The following is a 26,394-nucleotide window of genomic DNA, read 5'->3' on the forward strand; positions in this document are numbered from 1 at the left end:
CGAGCTACATTTATAGGATCAAGTGAATGCGATCCGGCTGAAGACAGGCCAAACAGATTCGACAGGTGCATGAGAAAAATAATACATAAAAACGAATGAAATGTTGTGTAATATGATTTGGAAAAATGACAAAATGGAATGCTTAGGACTAATTCAAAGAAATTTTTGTGACTGACCCCATTGCCATCTTGGAATTCTCCGCGGACGTCCGCGGTACCGTCCGTCCGATGTTTAGCTACCGAACATATGGAGGCCGCGGAAATGTGTTTGAATAAGGCGAAAGGCTAGATTTCACCTGTGGAAGTTGCCGTGCTAGTACGGGGAAATGACGCTACCGGCGCTCATTTTGTTTACGCCGTGATTTTTTCGAAATCGTGAATTGTGGGTCGGTTTAGATATATTAACTACTCCGCGGCACATCATTTCTTCGATATTGGACTGTTTCTGATACAATTTACGCTTGTGTTTCAATAACAAATCGATAGGAGCAACCGTTTACGAAAGGAAAACCATTTGGATAACGCAATGTGATGACCACAACCTCATTGATGATATCTATAAGGGAAAACCAATGTTGCCTCTAAGTTTGCTGCCTAGAACTGGAACTGTAGATCGTTATAAATGGACTCTCCTCGTTGCAAGAAAAGGTTTTGGTGCTTTCTCCGCAAAATAGCAAACCTTACATACTAATTTTTTACCCTCATTTTTCTCTTCTCTCTTCATTATTACATTATTTAATGGTAATATATATTTGCATCTAAGAAAAAAAATTATTTTAGCATAATAACATAATTTAAATTTTTTTAATATAAGTTAGTAAACAGAAGTGCCTATTGCTTATATGCATTTAAGAGTTTAGTATAATATTCATGATGTAATATTTAATATAATTTTTGTGAGCTTTTATTTTTATACTAATTAGTTGTTTTTTTTTACTTTGATTGTTTAGTTTTTCGTGCACCTTTTACAAGTAATGATACGTTAAAATAATGTTATATTTATGCCGAAATGTTTCGAGCTCCATCATAATTATACTTTTGTATGACAATCCGCGCAACGCGTGGATCAACGTCTAGTCGTTTTAGGAAGTTAAAATTACTTGGCATGTGGCTCTTCAAGTTACATTTCAAGAAATTTCAGACGATTCTCATGGCCACATAGACACAAGTATTGCCAAGATTCATCCATGGATCAAGTCCATTCCAATGCATAATCGTTAGTTGATGCATGGACATGCTGATGGGAAAGATTTTGTTGCTGCCAACCTGCAATATCAATGCACATTTGTTCTTTGGTTCTTCCATGTCCTCTTCTCTCTTCTTCTATCTCCTACCACAAGAATCCGTTCTTCGAAGATCGGCAACCGTTGGGTCACGGAAGAACAAATCTTGATCGTTCATCGAAAATCATTAAGTTTTTGTGAGGTACGACATGTTATGAAGAAGACATGTCTAGGCGGCTAATACCTCAAACACAAGCCTCCGAAAATGAGGAGAGAACCCAAATGACAAATCGTGTAGAGTTTCGAATTGCGATATCGGTTGGAATAGATACGCCTTTGAGTAATAACAGCATAAATGGCTAAAACAAATGTATTTTCTATGTCGTAATGAAAGAATACCTTCACAGACCAGACTTTGAAAATTAATGCAAAGATTACAAACGAATAAATCAAACACCGAGTGAAAGGACGAACAGGATGAATGACTGATTTAATGTACATCAAACGATGACCATTGCAATAACGCTGACAACGGCCGTGATCAAGGCATAATATCGAGGCACGACGCTTCCTCCGGCTGCCGAGACTTCAGGTGCTGTAGGCACGGGCACGGGCGCGGGCGATGCCGTTTTGGGCAGCACGGTTATGGCGAACTTCATGTTGCGAACCGCACAATGATTGCCGACGCCACAGATGTACCACTTCCTTCCAGGGGTTTCTAGGGGAATGACGTCATTCCCGGTGGTGAGAGCCACGGTGCCCGCCGGCGCCGCGCACTGCTGGAAACCAGTCCCATTGACTTTCAAGACATTGTGCACGCCCTCCGCATACATGAAAACTGCAACAAAGAGGAAGAAGTATTGCATTTCAATTGATTTAACCTATCAAAATTTCTCTAGGGCAACCTTGTGCAGGTTTTCACAGTAACATTGTGGGACAAGTACGCATGTTTGCTCAAATGCGCCGCACGCTTCGAGTGGCATGGGCGATAAAAACGGGAGGAGTATGGTTCGTACCGAGCTTGTCGCCAACGTAGAACTGCTTCCCCTCGGCCCAGGCTTGGTAGTCGAAGTTGAGGGTCCAGCCCTTGTCATCTCCGACCATGAAATCAGTGCCCATCACCGATGCAGGAACAGATGCTGCAACTAAGGCTAAGGTCATGAAGATAATGGACGATGCCATGGTTGAAAAAGTTGACGATGCTCTCTTATGCTTCAGGTGGGCAAAAAAGAAAGAAGACAAAGGAACACTTCAGAAATTTTTCTTGAGGCAGTAGAGATTTCGTAGGAACTATTGGGCTTGCAATGAAGTGCAGGCTCTCAGGCTATTTATAGTATCAAGTTAAGACTGATGTCAACGCAAGTCAATGAAATGCAATTCGGCCGAAGACGGCCAAACTGATTCAACAGGTGCATAAAAAATTAAGAACGGATAAAATAACTTAACAACATTTAGAGAATGAAAGATGGAATGCTTAGGACTAATTCAAATAATCATGTGACGACAAATCCGCCATCTTAGAATTTAGCTGCCAGACATATGGAAGCTACGAAAATGGGTTCGAATAAGGCAAAAGCTAGACTTGCTGGTGGAACCATTTGAAGAGAGATTGGGCGAAGCCATCAAAACCTAACACTGACCAGCCATGTAAGCGTTTCCTGATTTCGAAATAGGAAAACTAGGCAGTGTGACTATTGCTTAGGACCTTACATTCCCGGAACGAATTACTTCTGACACAAATAGAGGAGCTGTGAAAGTTAACTGGGATAGAAAAGGATTGGTGATCTTGGGGTTCCCACGCAAAATAAAGTGGGACTTTCGCATATGCAGAGCTCATTGAAGGAAAAGCCGCAACCGTGCAGGAAGCAATTCTTGGTGTCTCGGTCTGGCACAAATTTTGATTGATCTTGATATAGCCAACGAAAAGTGAAGCAGAAGCACAAGTGTGCAATTGGAAATATAATAGCTTCTTTCCACCGCATAACGAACTTACAAAAAATAGCAGCTCATGCTGCGAAAGTACAGATGTAGCTCTAGAAAGTATCCTGTAATATACTTGATCATCACCCTCAATATGATGATGTTTTGTACATGCTTCTCACAAATCTAGTAGCCCAAGATGGGTAATAACAACTGCCACAGGACAGTGTGGACAAGGATGGTTCAGACTGTGAGAAGGTTTTTATGAAATTCTGTACAGTCAGTACCTGCTGCTGTGTTTATTTCGGGTATGGCTGACTCAGGCTTACTTCAGGTAAAACAGGGGTTAGCTCAATTTTTGGGAGTGCATCTCTTTGATGTCGAGGTCAGCTGTATCGTGAGTAAACTTCCTATGGGAGTTGAATAATGAAGATGAGCATTAACATGGACCAATATGTAACCATCCTTCAACGGCGCAAGAATCAACAAATAACCAATGTGGCAACATCCTCTCAGCCATCAGCGAATGCCCAAACTCCTGCAGCAAAAGTCTTACAGTAAACATCAAAAGGTCAAACAATATAAGCTAGCACGTTTACAACCTTCAGTACCTCGCACTAAATCTGGTGCCTGCTTCAGTAGTGGCAATTCCATTTCCATATTGGGATTGCTTTTCCCCAAAGGGAGTTCTCTCCTTCACCAAATTTGTCACCTGCAAGACATGCAATAAGACTGAGCAGAAGCAGCAGCACAACATCAAGGGACCAAATAGCGTAAGTTCCCTTTTTACCTCAAGGTTTTGCTGTAGAGTATGGAATCTATTTTCTTTCGGACCCTAACAAAGAGAAGTGAGTAACTCAATACAATAATAACGAAGGTCAAACATCATAGAGGCCGAAAAGCAGTGTGTAATCAATTAAAAGGCGCAAGAACCTTCATGGAGACACGGGGGGGCTGACATGATTTTCGCTGAGAATAAGATCCATTACTGGGCTGGAGTTCAGGTTTTAGGGACAGCTGACAAAAAACCAAGGAATTATTCTTAAAAGAGATGACAAAGCACAAATTGAATAATAACTGAAGAAATTTATTGATATCATAAGTTTCAGCTTCCAGAGATGCTTCGCAAACACAACTCAGCATTCTCTACCTTGCTAAAAAGTTCCGTCGGCGGATTATGCTGAATCCTTTTCTCATTATTGAACTTAAATTCCTGTATTGACATTTGGTTTTAGTTTGTGTAAGAGAAACAACATAGGTGGTAGAAACATTCAAGGCTTGTAATGAATACCATAGGCACCGTTGCTTCCCGCTTTTTATTTCTGAAGACCCCAATGTCTCCTTTACTTGAAAGAATCTGCAGACCTCATACAGATTATGTATCTGAAAATTTAACATGACATTCCTGGCAGATAACAACTGACTATATTCACCTTTTTATTGAGCGGATGAGCCTTAAAAGCATACATTGAGCAGGTTCCATCCAGCCTGGAAGCATCCACACCAGTGGTTCTGTAAATTACCAAAGCAACACCAGAGTCATCTTAGCTTTTCTATCTTGATAATTAAATGCTTCCAATGTTCTCTCTTTGTACTACAATAATCAAAATGAGGCAATATCAGCATACGCTACTTCTTTGATGCCTTAAGCTATTTATCAGGAGAAACGTTAGCGTGTACAATCCGGAATCTGAACATTGATGCTGGAACTTTTTGCTCCCAACAATCACCCAGAGTTGGCAGCTCTTACTACACAACCGAACATGAAAGCATTTTTACTCCTTGGTGGCGGCAGTTTTTTTTAGCAAGGCAAACTCATATTAGGTGATTCCCCCTGGCCCAAACCCCAAAAGGAAAGAACAAAAGAAAATGCAGGTAAAAGAGAGCCAGAAAAAAAGAGAACTACTGGGTCCCCCAACAAGGGATACATGAAATAAAGATTTTTCTATCAGATTAAGACACGTAATATAAAACACTAGTACTATACAAATCCAACCAAGTAATCCTAGAGGTCGTCAGGATAAACAGATCATGCATGAGACCAAAAGGGTGACCAGGGATATTTGATACGAACTTCACTTCCAACCAGTTTATGGGAGAAACTGATCAAAAGATTTTGTAACAATTACCTTCGAGGACTCCTGGGTTCTTTTTCTGCAACTGGACAGGATTTCAGCAATTCCTACGAGGAAAAAGTTGAATTAGAACAGGAAACTGGCAAACCTGACAATCATGTGATCACATCAAGTATTTCTTTAACGGTTTGAAGAAACGGGTAACTTTAGATAGAATAGCATTCTATTCCAAGGACAATGTCATTACCTTATCAGATTCATGCAACAAGGACGATGTAGCACCTAAATTATGCTCCATAGCTCTTTCCAGGGTCTTCAGGTGGAAAACCTGAAGAAAATGACAAATAAAAGTCGAGAAAAATGAGTGTGTGAATCAATTATCAAGCACACAGTACATAGAAGTACAAAAATTAGAAGAGCCAAAGAATACTTGAAACTCCGGCATTCTCGGAATGCTCTTTTTTGGAAGTGGCAGAGAAGGAGCCTCGAAAATCTGAATATTACAGAAGCAAATTCCAGTCAAAGGGGAGAACAATAAGGAACAGACTGGAGTTCACTTCAGAAAGGCGCACTGACTTTTCTATTCAAAGGTCTTGCTTTGAATTTGCGTACAGTCACTGTTGATTGTTCCTCATCACTTGTGTTTCTTGGCCTGCAATTCAAAAGATTTCAAATGCGTATACACATTACCAATGTCAAACGCCAGAAATCAGTAGATAGATCCACAGTGATATTGAACCTCGCCCTTTGTGCCCTTTGAGCTGTTTCAAGCTCCGGCTCCCGAGGAATGGTAAGCCTCAGCTTTGAATGAGGGTTCTTCTCGACTATTGCATCCTGCAAATTCATCCAGAGATTCATGCCACATCACATACTACTGCAACACCCGCCAAAATTCTAAATGCTTATTACTGCTGTCCAGCGCTTGGCAATATTAAAATGTAAATCTCCGCATCAGGTTTCAAGAGCAATGTCAAGCATGACGGTACCTTTTTAGGTGCCTTGTGGACAAAATCAGTCTGCTGCTTTACTTCACCAACCTGTCACAAGATGATGAGGCTGAATTTAGTCTTCTTAAACAACTAGATAGCATATAAACTCCAGACAAGAGGAGTTTCCAGCTCTAAGCTAGGCCTATGTCAATTTACTATCATTGAAAATTGCCCAGAACCAAAATGTTGCCTCATTGAAGTTGATTATCTAACCAAAGTCCTCTAATGATCTAGTTCAGAAGCAACCACTCATGATCTGATTCTAGCAAAACAGCTCGTTTTCTAAAAAGATTACTTTATACTTAAGCACAAAAATCTGCACTTTACAACAGTCACCTATATTTTCATTAACTCGAATTAATCACAATGAAGGCTTTAAGCAGACCAAGAACACAAAGATGATGTAGCCTGACCTTCCGCGAATGACCCCCATCTAACTTCTGTCTCTTAGTTGCTTGACCCTCACCAGCAGAAGAACCACCCAAGCTCTTCCCACTGATCTGACTTGTTTGCACCTGAAATCTAAGAACCAATGAAAGAAAGTTATCAAAAATTACTCATACTGAAAGCAATAGCACATTTACTTTCTACAACATTAACATAAATGTGCATGTAAACAACGTAGCTAGCTAAAATACCAAATGCCAACATTTGGAGAAACATGTAGTTTGCAAAGACAGAGGACAATCTTTTCAGGAATAAATTTGACCAAGTCACCTTAGGAGCTTACAATCTTACACAGTAAGTGGAAATTAAAGGTCTTCAATTAGTCATCAGTTTCTTAACTTATAAATAAGGTGGTAAAATCATGGCAAAGCAAACAAGAGTATAAGAAACTTATATAAAAATAGCATTTACCTGGAGCTCGCAACTTGAGATGGCTGATTTTGCTTGGCCAACATACTTGCAGTTGGCTTCATTAATGTTGAGCTCCTTGGTAGACAAGGCTTGACTGATGTCCTGGATTTAGCTTTTATCGTGTTGCATGATATGTGATTATAAGATCTCAGTCCTGCAATAAATAATTATAAGAAAAAAGAGAGGTATCATGTTGCATGCATGAAGCACTAATACACATATAAGTACAAACATTTCAGGGGGTTACAGTTAAAAAAAAAACTGTCGGTAATTTGCCCAAACTTAACAAAATTTTGAGAGTTTTCATCTGGAAGTTCCTTAAAAAACATATTTTGGATATTTCAACTAGTTGAAGAACCAAATTCTGAATCTTTATGGAGATGAAAGACAGATACATGCTTCTAAATAATAACACCGGTTCTCCACTTAAAAGACCTCAAAAGACTTGGGGAACAGTTTGTTGCATATACACATCAGTCAGACGAACCCAGTAAAGCACAAAGTACCGAGTACTTGAGAACCTCATATAGTTCAACTTTAAGCCTGCAAGAATAAATTCATTGTGGGTCTTTGATCACCTTCAGAAAATCCTAGCGGCTGCCTCTCAGGTTTCTGTAGATTTTCAATCTGAAACTTGGTGAATATTCCTTTTCCTTTAGCCATCGCATCGCAATCTAGACGACAATAAAGCCGATTTACTGTCAGCACAGATTGCTCTAGATTTAACATGATTCTTTTATGTGTATCTTCCGCATTCGAGCTATTAAGAATACATTTGTATATCAGATTTCATGGGAGAAAAACATGAACAATCTTGAATTGAGATTTTTCTCTTCAGCATCAACAACAGGACTTGCTATGACAGGTGCAGGATAAAAACGCAAGTCTGCAACTGCAGAAAATAATTGACTTCAAAAAATCCCCAATTCCATGATTATCACCGAAGCTGTAGAAACCTTTTTTGTAACAGGGGCTGTAACCCCTTGATAACAAACTATAATTTTTTTAGTTATCCAAAACTAAGTAATATTAAGGATTCAGTACAATGTTTGAGAAAAATGCTTCGAGCATCACTTCACATGAAAAGAATCTGTTCTTAGCAAAAAAAAAAAAAAAGCCAGAGTCTGTCACATTCAGTATGGTATGAGATAGCCTAAAAATGGATCGTGCCTAGAGACTTTCATTAGATCCCAAATGCATGTCACAAGAACAAGAAGACACAACCAAACAACATGAAGTGTCAGCTTTTTGAAAACTAGGAAACTTGCCAAATAAAGAAAATGTGAAAAGAATCAAGATCATTGTTTCTGAGAAATTATCTCGCAGCACGTGTCATGATTTGGGCAGATTAATTATGGTCTACATTGGCATTTCTCGACCAGAGTAGATGATAATGAATAGTTCCCGAATTACGGCTAAATTAAATATATAAGACAGAACCAACTTTTTTTAGGGGTATCGGGGATCAGAATATAATTGATGATATGCGACACAAGAAAGACTGAGCTTTATAAAAAATATTGATTTTTTTAAAAAAACCATCAAAGGAAAGATTCTTCACCGTACCTTTGCTATTTGGTTGAACAGCTTCGAGTTCTTCAGTGCCAGCATCAATTTCGCCGAATCGGACATGAGAATCAGTCTCCATCATTTTGGATTTCGGAGAGATGTTCACATTCTTTGACAGGATTTCATCTCTCAGAATCAATTTCACCACAAAAGCTATTTCGGAGGAAGAACAAAAAGAAAGATGGAACATGTAAGGACTTCATTACACAGTTCAAATCTGTGTACGGAAATAAGAAGAAGAGTAAAAAGCTCCTAATTGTAGTAGTATATCAACAATATACAAACAACAACAACTATGACCACGCCTTAACATGACAAATCACACAAGCAAAGAGAATCCACTCGTATCATTAATTCGCGATACAAATTACGGCAGGGGTAACGAATCCCATAGAGCAGCCGATAAATTTGCCGTCGCTACTAAAAGAAGGCAATCAAAAGCAAAGTTTGCCCTCCTTTCCACGTCGCATGCTGCGAATAGTATGAACCAAGCCCAGAGGACCCAGATTCAGAGCTGTTACAAATCTTTTTCGCCTATAATTAGACTCTCCGAATGTCGACAAAACCTCAACTTGGCATCATTCCATTTCCGACGAAGTTTACACCCGGACAATATAAATCAACGGTCTCAGTTCCCGAACAAGCAACAGTGGGCCGAGTAGTTCCAGGCAGTATGATAACAACAGAAAAACGGTAAAAGGAAAAGGGAAAAGGCTGTTCTTTTCCCCAAGCAAAGCACGAGAAAAGAACTAAGCAGCTGCTAAAATGCTCGAAATCGAATAAAGCCGCAAACTTTCCAGCAGAAATTCTACATTGTTGAGAGAGAGAGTATATGCCACGAAAGCTCAAAGGGAACATTCACACTCATCTTCCCCGCGCCCCACATTCGGCGCGATCAGACAGTTCGGTGGCGGAAATCACAGGCGGAGCAAAACGAGCGAGTAAAAAATCCGAAACGCCGCACGGTTCGGTCGGCGGGGATTTCGAGCGGCGGACTCACGGGAAGGCGGGTAGCTCCCGGCGGACTCGAACCAGAGCTCGGCGTCGCGCGCCTCCGCCGCGGACTCCTCGCGGGAGAAGTCGAAGTGCTGGGGGGCATCGTACTCGTAGTCGGGGTCGATCTCGCGCACCACGAACACCTCCCCCTCCTCCTCCTCCGCCATCTCCACCTCCATCTCCATCTCCACGCCCTCCTCCTCCTCCATTTCGCCCCCCTCCCTCTCCCTCTATGGAAGAAGAAGCCGTTCTGGTTCAAAAAGAGGCCACTCTCTCTCCTCTCTCTCTCTCTCTCTCTCTCTAGCTTTCTCTCTCTCTCTCTGCGACTGTGATGGAGACAACCCTAACCTGGAAATGCGGGTTTCTGTTCTGAGGAGTTCGACGGAGGAGACGACGCAGATGGGGGAAGCAGCAACGGCCCGGGCCAGGGGCTTTCTCGGTATTTCGCGATCCCCGGCTTGCGTATTCCGAGGAGGGAGGGCGCTCAATCGATCTATGTAACGATGGGAATTTTCGGGGGGCCCTGAATTAATTTATCCCTTTTTAATTTATAATCTTTTCTTGTTCATAATTCGGAAAACGGATCTATACTGTAGACATGGCCACGGTTCAGGAACTGCCGATTCCGGTTCCTGTTCGGAACCGACGGTTCCGGGCCGGTTCCGGTTCCGACAGGTTCCGGTTCATAATTTAAAAATTAATAAAATAAATTATAAAATAAAAATTAGAGGCCTGGTCCTCCGTCGGTCGTCGCTCGAGCTTCGCGGCCTTGGCCACGGTGGCGGAGGCGGGGTTTAAGGCGGCGAGGAGATGAAGCGGGAGACGGGGGCGGCGGCGAGGGGGAGAAGGAGGGGGCCGGGAGGGGGACGGGGACGGGGACGGGGACGGGGAGGAGGAGCGGGGGGTCCTCCTCCTCCGGGTGCTGGGCGGGGTCGGGAGGAGGGGAGGAGGAGGGGGCGTCGGCTTCGGCAGCTGCGGCCATGGGCGGCGGCGGCGGGGATCAGATCTGAGGAGACAGGGGGCGGGCAGAGGAGAAAAGGGGAGGAGGCACAAGGTAGCGAGGGGGGAGGAGGAGGGGGCGTCGGCGTCGGCAGCTGCGGCCATGGGCGGGGGCGACGGCGGCGACGGTCAGATTTGGGAAGACGGGGGGCGGGCGGAGGAGAAAAGGGGAGGACCGGAGGAGGCGCAGGAGAGAGGGGGGAAGGAGGGATTTGGAGGAGGAGGTGGGCGTGGGAACGTGGGGCTGCAGCAGCAGTTTTTTTTTTTTTTTTTTTGAACCGGAATCGGGCCCGTAGGCCACGGGCCGGTTCCGGTTTTGAACCGCGGGCCCGGTCAACGGGCCGGTCCCGGGCCAAAACCGGCCCGTGGCCATGTCTACTATACTGTCTATTTTGTTGCGGAAAATAAAATGAACTTTTCTATTTTCAAGAGACCACGATTACCATATATGTGAGCTGATAATTCTATTATATCTCTCGCATATTTCGATTATCCAGACATTTTCTGTTTGATATCGTCCTTCCTGAAAATGTTCAAGTTTTGTGGTATTTTTTGCTCGCGCCACGTGTAATTACAACGGTTTTTTCGTTATGTATCGTGTAGTTTTGTAAATAGCTCTTTTTCATAATTTAATGATTCGGCTATTTCGTAAAGTGATTCTGCTTAATCTTTCAAATATCAATTCCTTGCATACGGGCAACACGTGTCCACATGCACGTGTTAATACTCCAATCCTAAGAAAATAATGAAATGTTAAATGAGGGCTATACAAGTTAGTGAATCCAGTGCACATAAATGTGGGATAAGCCTATACAAGCATTTTTCCATTTATCAAGGGAAAAACAAATAAAAGCACATCACGTACGATATGCCAATTCTAACACATTGCCTATATTTTATTACGGCAGAATATAAAAATATGCCCAAATCACAAGCAATTGAAATGGGTCGATTACTTTAGCGAATCTCATTTCAATTTTATTACGATGGTCGTCCGTCTTATCATATATTTCAAAACTATAAAACATAAAAGTACGTAAAAAGCGCAAACCACAAGCAATCAAAAAAAGGGCCAATCAGTTTGGCAGGTCTCGTTTCAATATGCTATACGATCGCAGACCAGCACGTTCGATGCCTAGATTTAAGTCCAACAAATCAAACGAACATCTTTTTTCGCCCTCCCTTTTGAGATTTGAAAATCCAATTTTGTGTTGGAAATTAAGAAAGTTTGACACAACAATCGGTTACGTGATCGCAACATTCCTCATAAACCTCAATTCTTGCCCAAGAACACCCTTCAAGTGTCGCCAATCCACCCTTTTTTTTCCCGTAACGCATCGGGACGGGGGACACCGTCACCGTCGGATCGGACACGTGGAAGCGTCCCGCTTCTCATCGCGGGTTCTCGAAACCATCGTCATTTCTCGAACTCCCCAGATTAAAATTAAAAAATAGCCCTTTAATTTCCCCGCCGTAATGACTAAACTGGCCCTCGATCCCCACCGTTCGCCCATTTGAAATTCAAATGGGCGTCCGGGGACGGAAAAGTCAAAATGCGATGCGATACGGTGGGGTGGAGAATACTTTTCGGAATCTTCCACCGGTGTCGTTGACGGGAGGGGCAACGGCGTCGGGTTCCGAGCTCGATTTCGGAGGGGGGACAAATTCCGGCGTCCGACAGGTAGAGGGGGGGCTTTTGTGCGCACGAGGATATTGGCGAGGTTGCCACTAGCCGTTTTAGTAGTTTGTCCCCGTGCTAGTAGAAAGTGACAAGTGCAAATGGGGATGGGGATGGACCACAAAAGAAAAATGAGGGTGGGGTCCGCCTAAAAAAGGGCCGGTTCTGACCCAGTTTCCGATTCCATAAAATTGGAACCGGCTAGTTTTGAGTGGTTCTTGGGAGCACCGGTTCAGCACACGTTTTCATAAAATTGGAACCGGTGAATTTCGATGCGATTTTCCGGCTTTAGGTGTGAAATTGCCCACTCGGACCATTTTTTTTATTTTGTTTATTTCTTAAAAATATGTAAAAAGAAATCCTAATATACTCATTTCACAAAGAAAAGCCCTTCAAGCTTGGAGCAATTATGTTTACTTATGCACTTTAGTAAAGATGATAAGAACAAATCAAAACACAACAGCAGCTGCTCATTCCAATCAAATTTTACCACAAATTGAAAAAATCTCTGTGAAACCTAAATTGTTACACATAATTTCTGATTGTAGAGATGCCTTGATTATCAAAAACATCTTCAATTTCGCCTTGAACATTAACGAAAAAAAAAAACTAAACATTTCATAGGCCCACTCGATCCAGTTCGGTTCTTGGGTGGAAACCAAACCGCCTGGAAATCAACCACCCCTAATTATACTAACATTATTAGTTTGTCCAGTGCTAAAAAGTGATGAGTGCAATGGACAAGATGACGAGGTCACGCAAGTTCGGTCTGAGCCCGCGGCTTGCAATCGTGGAGGCCGTGCGAGGTTAAGCTCAAGCTCATGAGGGTTGCGGCTGTCGCGAGCAACGTAAGCTATTTAGCAAAAACTCAACCACGATTGTTGCCAAAATCAAGATCGTTGACCTCGAGTTGGTCTAGACTTGGGCGAGCGTGATGATCAACGGTGTAACATTTTATGGGATCAGTAGGATCGCTGCTAATTGTTCTAAAAATTTAAGTATAATACTAAGCGTTGATATATTTAATCGAAAAGGCAAATGAGGTTTAGAGAGAGTTGAACTCGGGAATCTTGCTATGTTATTATGTGAGATTTTGTGGAGCCACTGTCAACTGTTTAAAAAAATTAAGCCATCAGATAAAAGACGGAAAAGTACAAAAAAAGTCTTAAACATATTGTATTGGTACCAATTTAGTCCTAAATTTTTCAATTGGACCAATTTAATCCTAAACATTTTCACATTGATGCAAATTTAGTCCATTCGGCCAATTTAAGCAGAAAATCGCTAACGTAAGATCGCGCGGCACTAACGTGGACAAATTTTATAATTTTCTTAGATTTTTTTAATGTTTTTTTCTTTTTTTTCTCTCTTTTTTTCTTTTCCCATAACTGGTTGGCCGGCGAGGTCACCGACCACAGGTGAGGGCTAGCAACCCTTGCCTGGTCTGGGTGAGGACCGCCGCGCCGTCACTGACCATGGGTGAGGGTGTCAAGTGCAAATGGGGGTGGGGCCAGACCAAAAAGGAATAATGGGGGTGGGGGACCGCCTAAAAAAGGGCCTGTTATGAGTAGTTCCTAGGGAAATCGGTCCAGTTTCCAATTCCATAAAATTGAAATCGGCTAATTCTGAGTGGTTCTTGGGAGCACCGGTTCAGTACACGTTTTCATAAAATTGGAACCGGTGAATTTCGGTGCGATTTTTTGGCTTTCGATGTGGAATTGCCCACTTGGACCATCTTTTTTTAACTTTTTTATTTCTTAAAAATCTGTAAAAAGAAATCCTAATATACTCATTTCAAAAAGGAAAGCCCTTCGAGGGTGGAGCAATTATGTTTACTTATGCACTTTAGTAAAGATGATAAGAGCAAATCAAAACACAGCAGTAGCTACTCATTCCAACCAAATTTTACCATGAATTGGAAAAATTTCTGTAAAACTTACAATGTTACACGTAACTTGCCGATTGTAAAGACGCCTTAATTATCCAATTTCGTCTTAAACATTAACGACAAATAACAAAAAATTAAACATTTCATAGGCCCACCAGGTTCGGTTCGGTTCTTGGGTGGAAACCAAACCGTCCGGAAATCAATCACCCCTTATTATACTAACATTATTAGCTTGTCCAGTGCTAAAAAGTGATGAGTGCAATGGACGAGATCGTTCATAGCTCACAATGACAAGGCCATGCGAGTTCGGTCTGAGCCCGTAGCTTGCAATCATGGAGGAGGTTAAGCTCAAGCTCATGAGGGGTGCGGCTAGCCGCAAGCTATTTAGCAAAAGCTCGACCACGATTGTTGCCAAAATTGAGATTGTTGACCTCGAGTTGGTCTAGACTTGGGCGAGCACGATGATCGACAGTGTGAGATTTTGTGGGATAAGTAGGATCACTGCCAATTGTTTAAAAAATTTAAGTATAATACTAAGCTAGATATATTTAATTGGGGAGACAAATGGGGCTTAAAGAGATTTAAATTCGGGAAAAGTACCAAAAAAGTCTTAAATCTATTGTATTAGTACGAATTCAGTCTTAAACCTTTCAATTAGACCAATTTACTCCTAAACATTTTTACATTGGTATCAATTCAGTCCATCCAATCAATTTAGACCAGAAATCGCTGGCATAGGACTACCGACGCTGATGTAGACAAATTTTATAATTTTTTCAGATTTTTTAAATGTTTTTTTCTCTTTTCCCAGAACTGGTTGGCCGGCGAGGTTACCGACTGACCATTGTCGGCCACAGGCTAGTCTTGGCGAGGGCTTGATGCCCTCCCCCATGGCCGGCAAGGGCGCGGCGACCCTCGCATGGATTTGGGCGAGGGCGTGGGGGCCCTCAACTAGACCAGGCGAGGGTTGCCATCCCTCACCCGTGCCCGACGGCAACTAGTTTTGGGAAAGGAAAAAATAAAAAACATTAAAAAAATATAAAAAAATTATAAAATTTGTTCATGTCAGCGTCGGCAGTGCCATGTAAGAACGCCGGCGTCCACGTGAGCAATTTTTTACCTAAATTAGCCGAATGGACTAAATTGGTACAAATGTGAAAAGGTTTAGGATTAAATTGATCTAATTGAAAGGTTTAGAACTAAATTGATACTAATATAATATGTTTAAGATTTTTTTGATACTTTTTCCAATAAAAGCATGGTTCAAACTTTGATTATTCTATCATGGTGCGATGAGCGTGGAACGAACGCAAGACCTTCAGATCGAGCAAGCCTCTCGGGGTCAAGGGGGAAGGTGCAGGTGGATGTTGGATTTTTTTTGGGGCGAGAATAGTTTGAAAAATTAAACGAACACATGACCTTCAGATCAAGCAAGCCTCATCGGTGACCCCCACCTGCTGTCCCTCCACCGGCCCCTCCTGGCGATGGTGGGGTGGCGGCAGGGAGGGCAAGCCCTCCTTCTCCGCTTGTCCTCCTCCCTTTTTTTTTTTTTTAATTTTGCTTATTTTTATATTTAATTTAAATAAATTTAGTATTAAAAATTAAATTTGAGCTATACAACGTTGTTTTAGCCACGTAGGAGAGGGAAAATATTAAAATAAGTCACGTCAGCGCCATGTCAGCGTTTTCCATTAGTAAATTTGACAGTGTTAATTTTAGGACTCATTTAAACTAATTTGACAAATTTTAGAATTTAATTATATTTTTTGTAAATTTTATGATTCAATTATATTTTTGTGACAAGTTTTAGGATTTTTAATGATCATTTTTTTTTTTTCCAAACAACTGAAACGACAAATTAAGGTTCCGAAGAATTCACTGGTTAGTCAAATGATTAAGAAAAAAATTAAGCAAAGATAATCTCACTCCTAAGCAGGCCGGCAGCACCAACCAACCAACCAACGAGGAACTGCCACTGGAGTCCAAAGTCAAACCCACAACCTCTCTCTCTCTCTCTCTCTCTCTCTGTTCCCAAATATCTCCGGAAGCTTTAAGGTTGTTCTTGATCGTGGTCCCGTCTGCGTTCTTGAAAAACTCTCGAGGACGAAGCCATGAACTCGATCTCGAGGCACTTACAGACCCCATCCTCGCTCTTCGCCTCCCTTGACTCTTGCCCAGACTCGCTCCGCACGCGAACGCGCTGTCAAGTCCCAATCTTGCCGCGAAACTCGCCTGTTTCGTCCTCAAGTAAGCGCTCTTTCGAGTGTTCTTCCGTGTTTTTGCGGTGTACGCTCGTCTGTTGTTTCTGGGTCCGTGATGGCGATGGTCTGATTCGATTCTTGTTTTTTGGGTCGCCTAGGGTTTGCGGCGTCACTGAATCCGGTTTGTTCAGGTTGGTGGTGTTCTCCTCATTTGCTTCCGACATCACAAGCTGTTTCGTTTGTTTTTGGGTTCTTGGGTCTTGGTTTTTTTTTTCTACTTGGTGGTTAGTTTTGTGGATTGTTGCGTGAGCCTCTTTTGTGCTAATTGGTAGTTCATAGCAGAAGACACGGCTCGAGCAAATGTAAGTCAGGGGATTTCTCGGAGTCTCTCGAGCTGGAGCTGGGTCGGGAGTCGTCATCTGAATCAATGCAGGTGCATTTAGTTCTTCTCTAAACGCCCCTCATATTGGAGTGATGTGAACAGCAAGTGAAGGGCTTGTTTATTTTAATTGCATCATCCAAAAGAGTCTGCGAACCTCATATTTAATGCAGATTCGGTTTACTTATTTGTTCAGCGGCTGTTAGTACGATCATGTGTTATGTAGTTCTTTTGAGGCAGATGTGAAACCCTCAATAACAACAGATGCTCGGTGTCTTTTTTTAAGCCATCTGTGCCAACGGAGCAGTTTTCTATCGTGGAGATCTTAAAGAAAGCAAATTCTTTTCTGCCTCATGTTGTTCTTGCAAGTACGTTGCTGGCTCTTATATATCCGCCGTCCTTCACTTGGTTCACCAACAGGTTGCTAGATCTTCTCCAGATATGTTGCTTGGCTATAAATTTATATCTAGATGCTCAATGGGTGTTATCGAATCTGCATTCAGGTACTATGCACCTGCACTAGGGTTTCTGATGTTTGCTGTGGGGGTTAATTCCAGCGAGAGGGACTTTCTTGAAGCGTTTAAGAGACCCGCTGCTATTTTTGCTGGCTATATTGGCCAGTTCATTGTGAAGCCTCTTCTTGGTTATTTCTTTGGCATGATGTCTGTAACAATGTTTTCGCTCCCAACATCCGTTGGTAAGTACTAGTCTCCATTCCCTCTCTAAAGCCAGTGAACTGGTAATTGACTTTCTTTGAACCTAAACTTCAGGTGCTGGGATTATGCTGGTGTCTTGTGTGAGTGGGGCTCAGCTTTCTAATTATGCTACTTTTCTGACTGACCCATCAATGGCTCCTCTGAGTATTGTCATGACATCATTATCTACCGCTACGGCTGTTTTTGTGACCCCTTTGTTGTCACTTCTTCTCATTGGCAAAAGATTGCCGGTCGATGTGAAAGGAATGGTTTCCAGCATTTTGCAGATTGTCATTGCACCCATCACTGCAGGGTTGCTCCTGAATAGGTTAAACACTCAGCTTTGCTATATGGACATTTGCTAGGGAGTTTCAGTAGTTTAATTTCTCATAGTTTGCTTTTAGGTTCGTCCCTTGGATTTGTAATGCCATACGGCCACTTTTGCCGCCACTCTCCGTCTTTGTGACGGCTCTATGCGTTGGAGCACCTCTTGCAATAAACGTTCATTCCATCATGTCTTCATTTGGTTTGATGATCTTGTCACTCATTATAGCATTTCATCTGTCTGCATTCGTCATTGGATACTTCCTTCCCGGTTTCATCTTCCAGAAGGCTCCTGACGTAAAGGCATTGCAAAGAACACTATCCTTTGAGACAGGTGCCTCCTTTATCCATCCGAAATAAGGAGAGGGGTTTCTTTTTTCTCCCGCTTAATAGCAAGTATCGTTTGCAGGAATGCAGAGCAGCCTTCTTGCGCTCGCTCTAGCTAACAGATTCTTTCAAGATCCACTTGTGGCTGTGCCTCCAGCTATCTCTGTAAGTGAACATGTCAACGGAAGTTTATTTCTATCCTTTTTGATAAGTTAATGTCACTCATCTCATAGCAAATGCGAGCTAACTTCTGTATTGATTCCTGAAGAAAGTGGAGTATGATAAGTCAATGTTCCTGCATTGTCGCGTCCCTCTTTGATCAAAGAATTCCTGCAGCCTGCGTTTCTGATGACACATGCAGATATTTGAGGAGTGGCCTTTCTTTTTTTCCTATGATGTGCAGACTGTGATGATGTCTTTGATGGGCTTCTCCCTCGTCATGCTTTGGGCTCGGAGAAGAGCGACCGGCCAGTGAAGCAGATCCTCCTGGGAAATGCTCACCATGATTTCGACTTCGATCCTCCAGTTTGCAGGCTTGGATGGCAAGCTCATTGACTTTTGGAGGTTACGCATAGGAAAATGACGTAGAGATGGCAATGTTCCTTTATGTGAAATCTGATTTCGATATTCTCTTCCAACTTTGATACTGATATATTGTCGAAAACCTATGTATGGTTGCAGACTGCCGTTGTAGGAATGTTTGGCTATGCCTCGGATGCTTACTAGAGATGTTCGAGTTTAGTCAATAAAGTTTAATTTAAGGGTAAGAATATCTCAAGTGTCATATTTTTCGTATGATACTTATTTGAGTGTTTTGACTCTTTTTCATTCGCTTGAGTGTTGCATTTCTTAAAGATCGTTCACTCGAGTGCCATCGACGATTTCTCTCTCCGGAAATCCAACATGGGATTTATTTATTATAGGGGCTCGCCGGCAAGATAAAGTCAATAAGTCGGGTCATGGTGGCTTTGCACTAGCCTTTTGCTAGTCCCTAACGAACTTTGCAATACAGGGTGCTTGCTTGATTGCAACTAGGAGAGATGGCGGATGATTCCAATACCAAATGATATGGACCTTAGAAGAGCCACTTCCCAAAATCCGGCAGGAGAGCCTAAGGTCATAGAATAACGCGTCATAATTCTCTCTCACTGGTGTCAGATTCAAATCTCATTCTTTGCGATTAAGATCATAATAGACAAGTAAAATTAACAGCAATATAGAAAATATATGGAAATTTATGTTCTTGTATATGATAAAAGTGTCTTTGTGTTTATTAATAGGTCTTTAATTTTAATCGAGTAGGATGAATACGCACAATAACCTATAAGGTAAAAAGTTCCAACGACGAAGTATAAGAGAGCAAGAATATTAGTTATAGTTGCAAAAATGAATCATTCGTAGAAAATTTTTCAAACTTTGATAAGTTAACGGCCTGTTTGGACAGACTTTTATTTTTTTATTTAATCTAAATTTTGGGGTGCACGTATTTTTGTTATTTTTCAATTTCAAATATCTAATAATCTTTTAACGATGAATAAAAATAAAATAACAAAAAAAGAAAACAGAAGAAAGAAGAGCATCCGTACAGTTCCCGACGTCGCAGAACTAGAAAACTTCCCTGCACTCTTCTTCTTCAGCTTCCACCGAAGCGCGATAATGGCGGGATCAACCGCTGCATCTCTCGCCTGCCTACCCTCTCTCCGCCGCACGCGTCCCGTCCTCTCATCGCGTTCTCCTTCGCCGCCTCCTCGCCTCCGCGCCGGAGCCGCCCCCTCGCCGAGCTCCCCCCGGGCCGCCGCCGCGAGGGGCTCGCTGGCCGCGGCGAGTCTGCTCGGCGCCGGCTGCTTGGCCCTGGCGCTGGCGAGCGCCGCGTCGGCCGCCGCTGCCGCCGAGCCGGCCTCGCTCCTCGTCGTTCCTTCTCTCCAGCTCGCCGAGCCCGCCAATGCGCTGTCCTTGCCTACTTGGGCCGTGCACGTCTCCAGCGTCGCCGAATGGTACGTGCGTGCATCGTGTCGTGCTGTATCGATTTCGTGGCGATTTTTTTCGATCGAGCGTAGAGAGAGTTCGTGCGTTTCGTGCCGAGTTCGGATCTGCTTAAGAGCTTTTCGGTTTTGGGGAGGCCTCTGGTCGCTAGTCAGATTTCTGGCTTCTGGCTTTCGAAATTGACATGACGAGCTCTTGGCCAGCATTGGAACTTGGAAGCAAATGCTATGAATAGAGGCAGCTAAAGCTTCGAGCTTTTTGGAGGCAGCGACTCGGCATAATCGTAAAGAATGTTGAAATTGTCTTTGATCGTGCAATGTGTAATTACGACATACTTCTGCCCATCTGTACGCAAAGCAAAGAAGAGAATTTTCGAAGCTCGAGATTTCAAAACACGATATTTCTTATCATTATTCTAAGTTGTCTTGTTTGCCTACTCTTGGAATTGAATGCTTTGTCATCATTGCCGTTAATCCTTAGTATTTATAGGAGATACGACGAGGATGCAACTTAACTGAACTGAAATACCGTCTGTTTATGTGGACAAATTTGTTGCGATGATATTTCGTTCAATCTGTCTCTAGGATCACAGCTATGGCATTGGTGTGGCAATATGGAGAAGTGTCTGGATATGAGTCCTGGAAAGGTCTTTCATGGGGTATGGTGAGTGACTTTGATACCCTGTGCTGGATTGTCTTTTGCGGTGTATCTACTGAAAGACCTGCTGTTAATATGAACCTAGACGAATTTTCATTAGCCAAGTTCAAGTGGTCACTAAAAGTGTCATGAGGTGTGGTCCTTATTGTAGCAACCATATGCCGTACAGATTTTGTCTCAGGGTTATGAACACGATACAAGAAAGGTTTGAAATATTTTATCTATATCAAGGAACTTGCTTTTTTTCATTTTCGTTAACCTTGTTCTTTGTAGCTACCAAAATCTGATGTACTTTTCCACTCGCTATCTTCTTTTTCTTTTTCCATGTTGAGATTTTGGTCTATTTGTCTATACCACATTATCATCATACTTCTTAATTGTATTTGTTAATGAACATCTTTAGTATATTTACATCACTTTGTTCTTTGATTGGAGTTGAGATTCTTGAATAGTCTACTTACAGTCAATCAACTTGCTTGGATAGTGGCTACACAATATCATCTCCTCTTGTACAAAATATCTTACTTCTGCAATAATCTGGTTTCTTATTTCATCTGTATTTACCATGTAATTGTAATATCTTTTGCTTTGTTGATTTAGGTACCGTTGCTTGGCGGAGCATTTTGTGCATGCACATGGCATTTCTTTTATAACTCTGAATCCCTGGAGGTATTATCTCGGTGTTCATGTTGAATTTGTCTAAACATTGCTAGAGGATGTCATTACTGAGTATACGTTGTCTCTATTTTCTATAGGTATTGGTGGCCCTTCAAGCAGCATTGACTGTGATAGGAAATGCAACAATGTGCTTTGCGGCATTCCGCATATACAGAGCATCAGAGGAGCGCTCTGGAAAATTGTGAAGTTTTCATGGTACCTTCACATCCTATGTGCCTAATGTGGTCTTCTGCCTATATTCCATATCCTTTCATCACATACTCTACTGGATAAGACCTTTTTTTGGGGGGTCCATTCATGCTAAGTAGATTTCTAACCTTCTCCTGATAAATAATTAGATTCTCTAACTTTGAATTCTTATTGAGCATCTTAAATCTTCTATAAAGGATAGATATGATGACGTGCAGAATGTGTGACGACCCTTCTTTGGCAGGAATGACCATGAGTTTTCATGATGCTAGGAGCCGTCTCACTGGTGGAGGTTGAGTTCGATGGTCCTTGACGGATTACATTGATATAGAATTAATCATCATGCAAGAGATGCTGGAAAAGCTGGACCCTTCGAAATTTCCTTGAGTTGATTTATATGATGTATTCGTATTTATTCATAACAGTGAAATTAATTCAAAGTTTCTGATAAGTTTGTATAGATCAATTGATTGGTGCCAGCTTTCCAATAGGCTTCATTCAAATGCATCTCTGGAGTCTGGATTTGTCATCTGGTTGCCTCATCTGTGGACTTACCAATTTCTTATTGGAGAAAAATCCATTTCCCAATCGGTGTGTGATCAGGTTCAGCTTGTAACATGACATCTATGTAAATCTGGAAATATGTTTTGCTTTTACCTTGTTAATAAATCCTAGTTGACTAATTTCTTCTTCATTGTCTCGTGTGATTACCTTGCTTAATAAATCATAATCTGGTTAATGCTGTAATGCATTTGTTCATCCTAGTCAAATATGTTTGGAGTATTTTGGACCTTGCTTGCGAGAAATTCAACTGTGTCCAGTATGTCTTGTTCCTCATAAATGCAGTGCCGGAAGATTTGTTACACTAGATTTGTGGATGGTGGGGAGAAGAGAATATTATGTTCTTGCAATAACAGCATTATGTTGACTTCCTGCACGTATGTGCTCAAATGAAAGTGACTGAAGTAAACTGAAGGAATTTGGCACAAAATGCGTACTCCTACTGCTGAAAATTCCTGAAATGTTTTTTTCCCCATCCTGCGTATCGTTCGATGCATGTGTTTGCGATACTTATTTTAAGTGAGATAGGTAATTAGCATCTATTTGTTTCACTGAGGCACATCCACAAGCCACCTGGTCTGCTCTTGCCGTGTGCGCATAATCTCTGGCCAGACCTTTAATTTAAAGAGCATGTCCATGAATATGTTTGTTCATTGTTACATGTCATAGAACTCTAGTAAGATAAGGCTTGTGGTGGGGAGGATGCCTGAATATGTTCATTCATTTTTACACAACTCTAGTAATATAAGACTTTTGGGTGTTCTTATGACCTCATGTGTTTTAAAGTAAGAAAATCTTTCCAGATACAATAGGGAAAATTATGAATCTTGAACTGAGGTGAGTAATGGAAAAAATTTTGACAGCAAAAATCACTTGCATGACAAGGCTAGAACCAACATTTCTGTACCAAAAACTTCTTCACGAAATTTGCTTGAAATTCACATTATCTTTAGCTGGTCTCGAAGTAGGAACAACTGGTCTCTGAGTTTCTTCTAATATATTTGTCACTAGCAGCTTCCATTTCAGATAATGTCAGGCGTCACTGGAATCTGGAATCTACCTACATAGCAATTGATCTTGTACGCGAGTACTCTCTTTTTATAAGGTTTTGAAGCATTGTTCGTCAAATTAGCACACATTGAAATTCCTTCGCGAGTGTTTTCTCCATATATATTTCTTGTTACGAGCTTATGTTTTCATGATTGCTGACCTTCTGACAGAAAGCCATGAATGGAAAGCAGAAAGTAGATAAAGATAGTAAAGATTGATATATGATCGCTGATGTAGTTGCTGAATGATATTATATCAGAATATTTTCCTAAGGCTGATTATTCAGTTGATTAAATTGATTTGAGTCTGTCAATTTGGGAGATAGCGACAATTCTTGATCTTTCTCAATATCTTCTCAATGGAAATTCTATCTATGAATTAGAAAATTGAAAAACTGAACTATATCATGATTACCCCAGATTGAAACTGCAACGAACTCAGTTGTCTGCACATCAAGCTGCATAGATTCTGACTATGGTGAAAGTCCATCTCTAAGAGTAGTTTATAAGTTCAGGAGGCAGCATCCAGCATAAGGGGAGGGGTTCATACATACGGCAATGACTGGATAACATATCTACCTTGAACAATTACACTAACTCACTTGCTTTATAGCATAATCTTTCATTTTTATCAGCCTCTACCATGCTTAATTATCATAATAGGGTGCATCCTTCAATATCAGCCCTCGATTGCACATGTGAAATCAACTGCTGGGTTGTGACGTAGATGAGGGAACTTTTTCTGGAATTCCAGCATTAAGGCCAAGTTCTCCTGATGGAGAAGATTAGCTTTCTTCCTCAACTTCTCATTCTCTTCAATGATAGTTCGGTTCACAAAGTACAGCTTCCAGTTCTGTAGTTCCATGTCCTTCTCCACGTTTTGCTCACCTCTCCTCCTGATGAAAGGGCTAAACAAGTAAGTTTCCGCATTAACCAGTAGAGGGAGATTTGAGTGCTGGACTAATAAAAAGGCACAAATAGTGTTGGTTTAAGAGGAAGATATAACACTATTGTGAGAATGGTTAAACTTGAAACATACCTTGCTAACCTGTGAACTTGAATTTTCGATCTTCTCGGTTGTCGCCTTTTGTCAAAAGAGTGGAAGGAATGAGAAGGCATCATTTCTTCATTGTTAGAACACATTTTTTCGCTAGACATGTTCCGAAGTAGATGATTTTTTTAGATGAATTGAGAGGGTATGGTGAACGGAATCAATCTTGGAATATAAGCTCTTATTTAAAGGAGAGCTCGTGTGCTGACGTGGCAGGCTGTCTCTGTGTGTTTGTATGTGAGAGAGAGAGAGAGAGAGAGAGAGAGAGAGAGAGAGAGAGGGTCTGGACTTGGCTGCTCAACATTTTCTTTCTTGGGCAATGATGGCAGTAGAGAAAGGCAACCTCATATATTCTTCTCTTCTTAAGGGAAGAAAGAGCCTTTTGTAGCTGTTCTTCTCCTTGGATTTTCTCCAAATGACAGGTTCAGGTTAAAAAATACAGCTGTTGCTTTGGGAGAATGACACAGAGAGCAATGTTAAAGGTACAATGGCTGGTTTACATTCTGATGTGATGAATTCTAAGTGGGTTTTTAGACGAGCCGTGATTTCAAGACAACAAATGAGTTGCCATATCTGTGTAAGTTAATTTTTAAAGCAGTCAATGTATCTCTAGCACTATCAGGCTTAAAAGTTGAATTTGTTGGTCAATTTATCTCTAGCACTATCTTTATGCATGTTTGTTGTAGTTCACTGAGAATTCATCACCTGATTACAGGTGACCTTATGGAGATTTTCACCCTATTGGTGCTGTTGGTCGTGATATAGAAAGTAGAATGGCTGTGACATCATACTAAAATAAGCTCTGCAAGAGACTTATCATTAGACTGTGATAGTGAAAAGCTGTCTGGTGATATTCATTGTGAAGCTCTTGATGCATATTTGCAATTTCATGAGGATGATATCCATCTCAACCAGCTCCTGTTGTCCCACAAATTGGATTGCAGTGTTCATCTCCTTGGTGCAGTGTCCCAATCCACAGGTTGGTAACCCTACGACTCTGTGGCATACTGAAAAAGGGCACATAGAAAACATTGTCGTCAGTGCTCTCACCAAGTGTACTGAGGTTCTATCCATGTTATTGGGGCTACCTGTACTACCACGTCTCTCTCCTTAGTTTTTTTTATTTTTATATTTTTTAATGACGAGGAAACCCCGTTTCAGGAGTTACCAGCGATTCTTGTGAGTATGTTTTGTGTAAAATTAGGTCGAGCCGTCATCTCCAGCCTTTAGCATCCATTCATTGATAGGTAGTAGTTTGGGAACATCTGTTATCTGCTGGAGGATTAAGTTTGAGTCTTCAATTAGTTTGTTGTGGTCTACTGTATCAAATTGGTCTTGCTCTAGCATTATCACGAAAACCCGCCGAATTCTGTCACTTGATTGTCTTTGCGAGAGAGAAAAAATTTCTGCGTGACTCTGTCACGGCAACTGTCAACTATCGTTGCAGCTTCCAGCAGATGCCTCGGGGTTCTCTATCCTCGGCAATTGCACAATTCTGGAAATGTTTCTAGCTCCAAGGGTGAAATGCAGTGACTTTCTAGTAATGCCGGCAAGTGCACCTGGGCACAGGAATCACGCAGACAATAAATGTGCGTGCGCGCACGCGCGGGCGCGTGAGAGAGAGAGAGAGATGATGCTCCTCAATCGGTTGTTGTCAACATGAAATTATTACTATACACGCATAGCATAGGTGGAGGATGGCGATTGCAACAGTTCAAGGTTCAGGTTGATAAAAAAGGTGTGTGTATGTCAGAGTGGGTTTTTTGCCATCACTAGGTCTAGGGTATTCTCTCTCTGCTTAGAGCTTGGTGGCCCATTGGCATCTTTGCACTCTCTGCCTCGCCTTTGCCTTGCTTGTGCTCCTTTATTTGTTCGTTTTTTCCTCTCTCATCATACTCAATTTGAACTGCAAACCTCAAGAGTCAAATTCTATATCGAAGGCTGGATCCATTATGGCCTCTCTATTTCCCTCTGCCTTTGATGGCAAATGATGGTGGTATTTGCATGATTTGAGATGTGAACAGGGGGATCCAAGCTGTTTTATTGTGTAGATCACATTGTCTCGGGGCCTTATTCGTGTGAACGCCTCGTAAAGCTTTTTTGAAT

The 26,394-nt window shown here is 41.7% G+C and overlaps 5 protein-coding genes and 1 long non-coding RNA gene across 11 annotated transcripts; 3 read left to right on the top strand and 3 right to left on the bottom strand.

Annotated features, from left to right (window-relative positions):
• Positions 1 to 1,578: 1,578 nt before the first annotated feature.
• LOC115686503 (blue copper protein 1a-like) lies at positions 1,579 to 3,028 on the bottom strand. Its single transcript, XM_030611822.2, has 2 exons — positions 2,239 to 3,028; positions 1,579 to 2,060 (listed from the first exon to the last, which is right to left on the bottom strand). The coding sequence occupies exons 1-2, from the start codon at positions 2,402 to 2,404 to the stop codon at positions 1,723 to 1,725; spliced, it is 504 nt and encodes a 167-aa protein (XP_030467682.1). The 5' UTR covers positions 2,405 to 3,028; the 3' UTR covers positions 1,579 to 1,722.
• A 226-nt stretch (positions 3,029 to 3,254) lies between these two features.
• On the bottom strand, positions 3,255 to 10,075 carry LOC115686552 (protein TPX2). 3 transcript variants are annotated; one of them, XR_008818005.1, is made up of 18 exons: positions 9,634 to 10,075; positions 8,631 to 8,786; positions 7,643 to 7,738; positions 7,065 to 7,218; positions 6,620 to 6,728; positions 6,204 to 6,254; positions 5,957 to 6,051; positions 5,794 to 5,869; positions 5,648 to 5,710; positions 5,465 to 5,545; positions 5,272 to 5,324; positions 4,576 to 4,654; positions 4,434 to 4,499; positions 4,293 to 4,355; positions 4,076 to 4,159; positions 3,933 to 3,967; positions 3,754 to 3,854; positions 3,255 to 3,680 (listed from the first exon to the last, which is right to left on the bottom strand). XR_008818005.1 is itself a non-coding variant. In XM_030611893.2 (18 exons), the coding sequence occupies exons 1-18, from the start codon at positions 9,836 to 9,838 to the stop codon at positions 3,662 to 3,664; spliced, it is 1,596 nt and encodes a 531-aa protein (XP_030467753.1). In that variant the 5' UTR covers positions 9,839 to 9,863; the 3' UTR covers positions 3,255 to 3,661. The 3 variants fall into 3 exon arrangements, 2 of the variants coding, with proteins under 2 accessions (XP_030467753.1, XP_056174115.1); XM_030611893.2 differs by having other exon boundaries at positions 3,933 to 3,977; positions 9,634 to 9,863; XM_056318140.1 differs by lacking the exon at positions 7,643 to 7,738 and having other exon boundaries at positions 3,933 to 3,977; positions 9,634 to 10,070.
• A 6,114-nt stretch (positions 10,076 to 16,189) lies between these two features.
• Positions 16,190 to 18,888, top strand: LOC115686488 (probable sodium/metabolite cotransporter BASS6, chloroplastic). 3 transcript variants are annotated; one of them, XM_056318102.1, is made up of 9 exons: positions 16,190 to 16,441; positions 16,554 to 16,644; positions 16,738 to 16,828; positions 17,061 to 17,194; positions 17,278 to 17,471; positions 17,545 to 17,797; positions 17,874 to 18,127; positions 18,203 to 18,285; positions 18,524 to 18,888. In XM_056318102.1, exons 1-9 carry the CDS (start codon positions 16,306 to 16,308, stop codon positions 18,593 to 18,595), a joined length of 1,308 nt encoding a protein of 435 aa, XP_056174077.1. In that variant the 5' UTR covers positions 16,190 to 16,305; the 3' UTR covers positions 18,596 to 18,888. The 3 variants fall into 3 exon arrangements, with proteins under 3 accessions (XP_056174077.1, XP_030467666.1, XP_030467667.1); XM_030611806.2 differs by having other exon boundaries at positions 16,192 to 16,441; positions 16,554 to 16,586; positions 16,728 to 16,828; XM_030611807.2 differs by having other exon boundaries at positions 16,345 to 16,441; positions 16,554 to 16,586; positions 16,685 to 16,828; positions 17,061 to 17,142.
• An 802-nt stretch (positions 18,889 to 19,690) lies between these two features.
• On the top strand, positions 19,691 to 22,310 carry LOC115686490 (uncharacterized). The gene is made up of 5 exons (XM_030611809.2): positions 19,691 to 20,114; positions 20,688 to 20,766; positions 21,361 to 21,429; positions 21,516 to 21,633; positions 21,872 to 22,310. The coding sequence occupies exons 1-4, from the start codon at positions 19,777 to 19,779 to the stop codon at positions 21,621 to 21,623; spliced, it is 594 nt and encodes a 197-aa protein (XP_030467669.2). The 5' UTR covers positions 19,691 to 19,776; the 3' UTR covers positions 21,624 to 21,633; positions 21,872 to 22,310.
• Positions 22,311 to 23,616: 1,306 nt separating this feature from the next.
• Positions 23,617 to 24,411, bottom strand: LOC115686489 (protein LITTLE ZIPPER 2-like). Of its 2 annotated transcripts, none has more exons than XM_030611808.2 (2): positions 24,277 to 24,411; positions 23,617 to 24,133 (listed from the first exon to the last, which is right to left on the bottom strand). In XM_030611808.2, exons 1-2 carry the CDS (start codon positions 24,393 to 24,395, stop codon positions 23,917 to 23,919), a joined length of 336 nt encoding a protein of 111 aa, XP_030467668.1. In that variant the 5' UTR covers positions 24,396 to 24,411; the 3' UTR covers positions 23,617 to 23,916. The 2 variants fall into 2 exon arrangements, with proteins under 2 accessions (XP_030467668.1, XP_056173511.1); XM_056317536.1 differs by having other exon boundaries at positions 23,617 to 24,145.
• Positions 24,412 to 24,417: 6 nt separating this feature from the next.
• On the top strand, positions 24,418 to 25,661 carry LOC130139820 (uncharacterized). Its single transcript, XR_008817884.1, has 2 exons — positions 24,418 to 24,865; positions 25,004 to 25,661. It is a non-coding gene; the product is annotated as an uncharacterized LOC130139820 (long non-coding RNA).
• Positions 25,662 to 26,394: the final 733 nt, after the last annotated feature.

Source organism: Syzygium oleosum, unplaced genomic scaffold (genome assembly GCF_021117445.2).
Source record: "Syzygium oleosum isolate NSW1041296 unplaced genomic scaffold, Sole_v2.1 Sole_v2.14, whole genome shotgun sequence".
Taxonomy (NCBI): domain Eukaryota; kingdom Viridiplantae; phylum Streptophyta; class Magnoliopsida; order Myrtales; family Myrtaceae; genus Syzygium; species Syzygium oleosum.

Excerpts from the sequence above, each read along its gene's own strand:
- LOC115686552 (XM_030611893.2), bottom strand. The coding sequence starts at position 9,838 with ATGGAGGAGGAGGAGGGCGTGGAGATGGAGATGGAGGTGGAGATGGCG. Across the intron at positions 6,255-6,619 it reads ATGGGGGTCATTCGCGGAAG|GTTGGTGAAGTAAAGCAGCA; the intron begins GTCAGGCTACAT and ends ATCTTGTGACAG. Across the intron at positions 4,500-4,575 it reads CTCATCCGCTCAATAAAAAG|ATTCTTTCAAGTAAAGGAGA; the intron begins GTGAATATAGTC and ends TGAGGTCTGCAG.
- LOC115686489 (XM_056317536.1), bottom strand. The coding sequence starts at position 24,395 with ATGTCTAGCGAAAAAATGTGTTCTAACAATGAAGAAATGATGCCTTCT. Across the intron at positions 24,146-24,276 it reads CAAGTTCACAGGTTAGCAAG|CCCTTTCATCAGGAGGAGAG; the intron begins GTATGTTTCAAG and ends TTACTTGTTTAG.
- LOC115686488 (XM_056318102.1), top strand. The coding sequence starts at position 16,306 with ATGAACTCGATCTCGAGGCACTTACAGACCCCATCCTCGCTCTTCGCC. Across the intron at positions 17,798-17,873 it reads GCAGGGTTGCTCCTGAATAG|GTTCGTCCCTTGGATTTGTA; the intron begins GTTAAACACTCA and ends GTTTGCTTTTAG. Across the intron at positions 18,128-18,202 it reads AACACTATCCTTTGAGACAG|GAATGCAGAGCAGCCTTCTT; the intron begins GTGCCTCCTTTA and ends TATCGTTTGCAG.
- LOC115686503 (XM_030611822.2), bottom strand. The coding sequence starts at position 2,404 with ATGGCATCGTCCATTATCTTCATGACCTTAGCCTTAGTTGCAGCATCT. Across the intron at positions 2,061-2,238 it reads CTACGTTGGCGACAAGCTCG|TTTTCATGTATGCGGAGGGC; the intron begins GTACGAACCATA and ends TCTTTGTTGCAG.
- LOC115686490 (XM_030611809.2), top strand. The coding sequence starts at position 19,777 with ATGGCGGGATCAACCGCTGCATCTCTCGCCTGCCTACCCTCTCTCCGC. Across the intron at positions 20,115-20,687 it reads GTCTCCAGCGTCGCCGAATG|GATCACAGCTATGGCATTGG; the intron begins GTACGTGCGTGC and ends ATCTGTCTCTAG. Across the intron at positions 20,767-21,360 it reads AAGGTCTTTCATGGGGTATG|GTACCGTTGCTTGGCGGAGC; the intron begins GTGAGTGACTTT and ends TTGTTGATTTAG.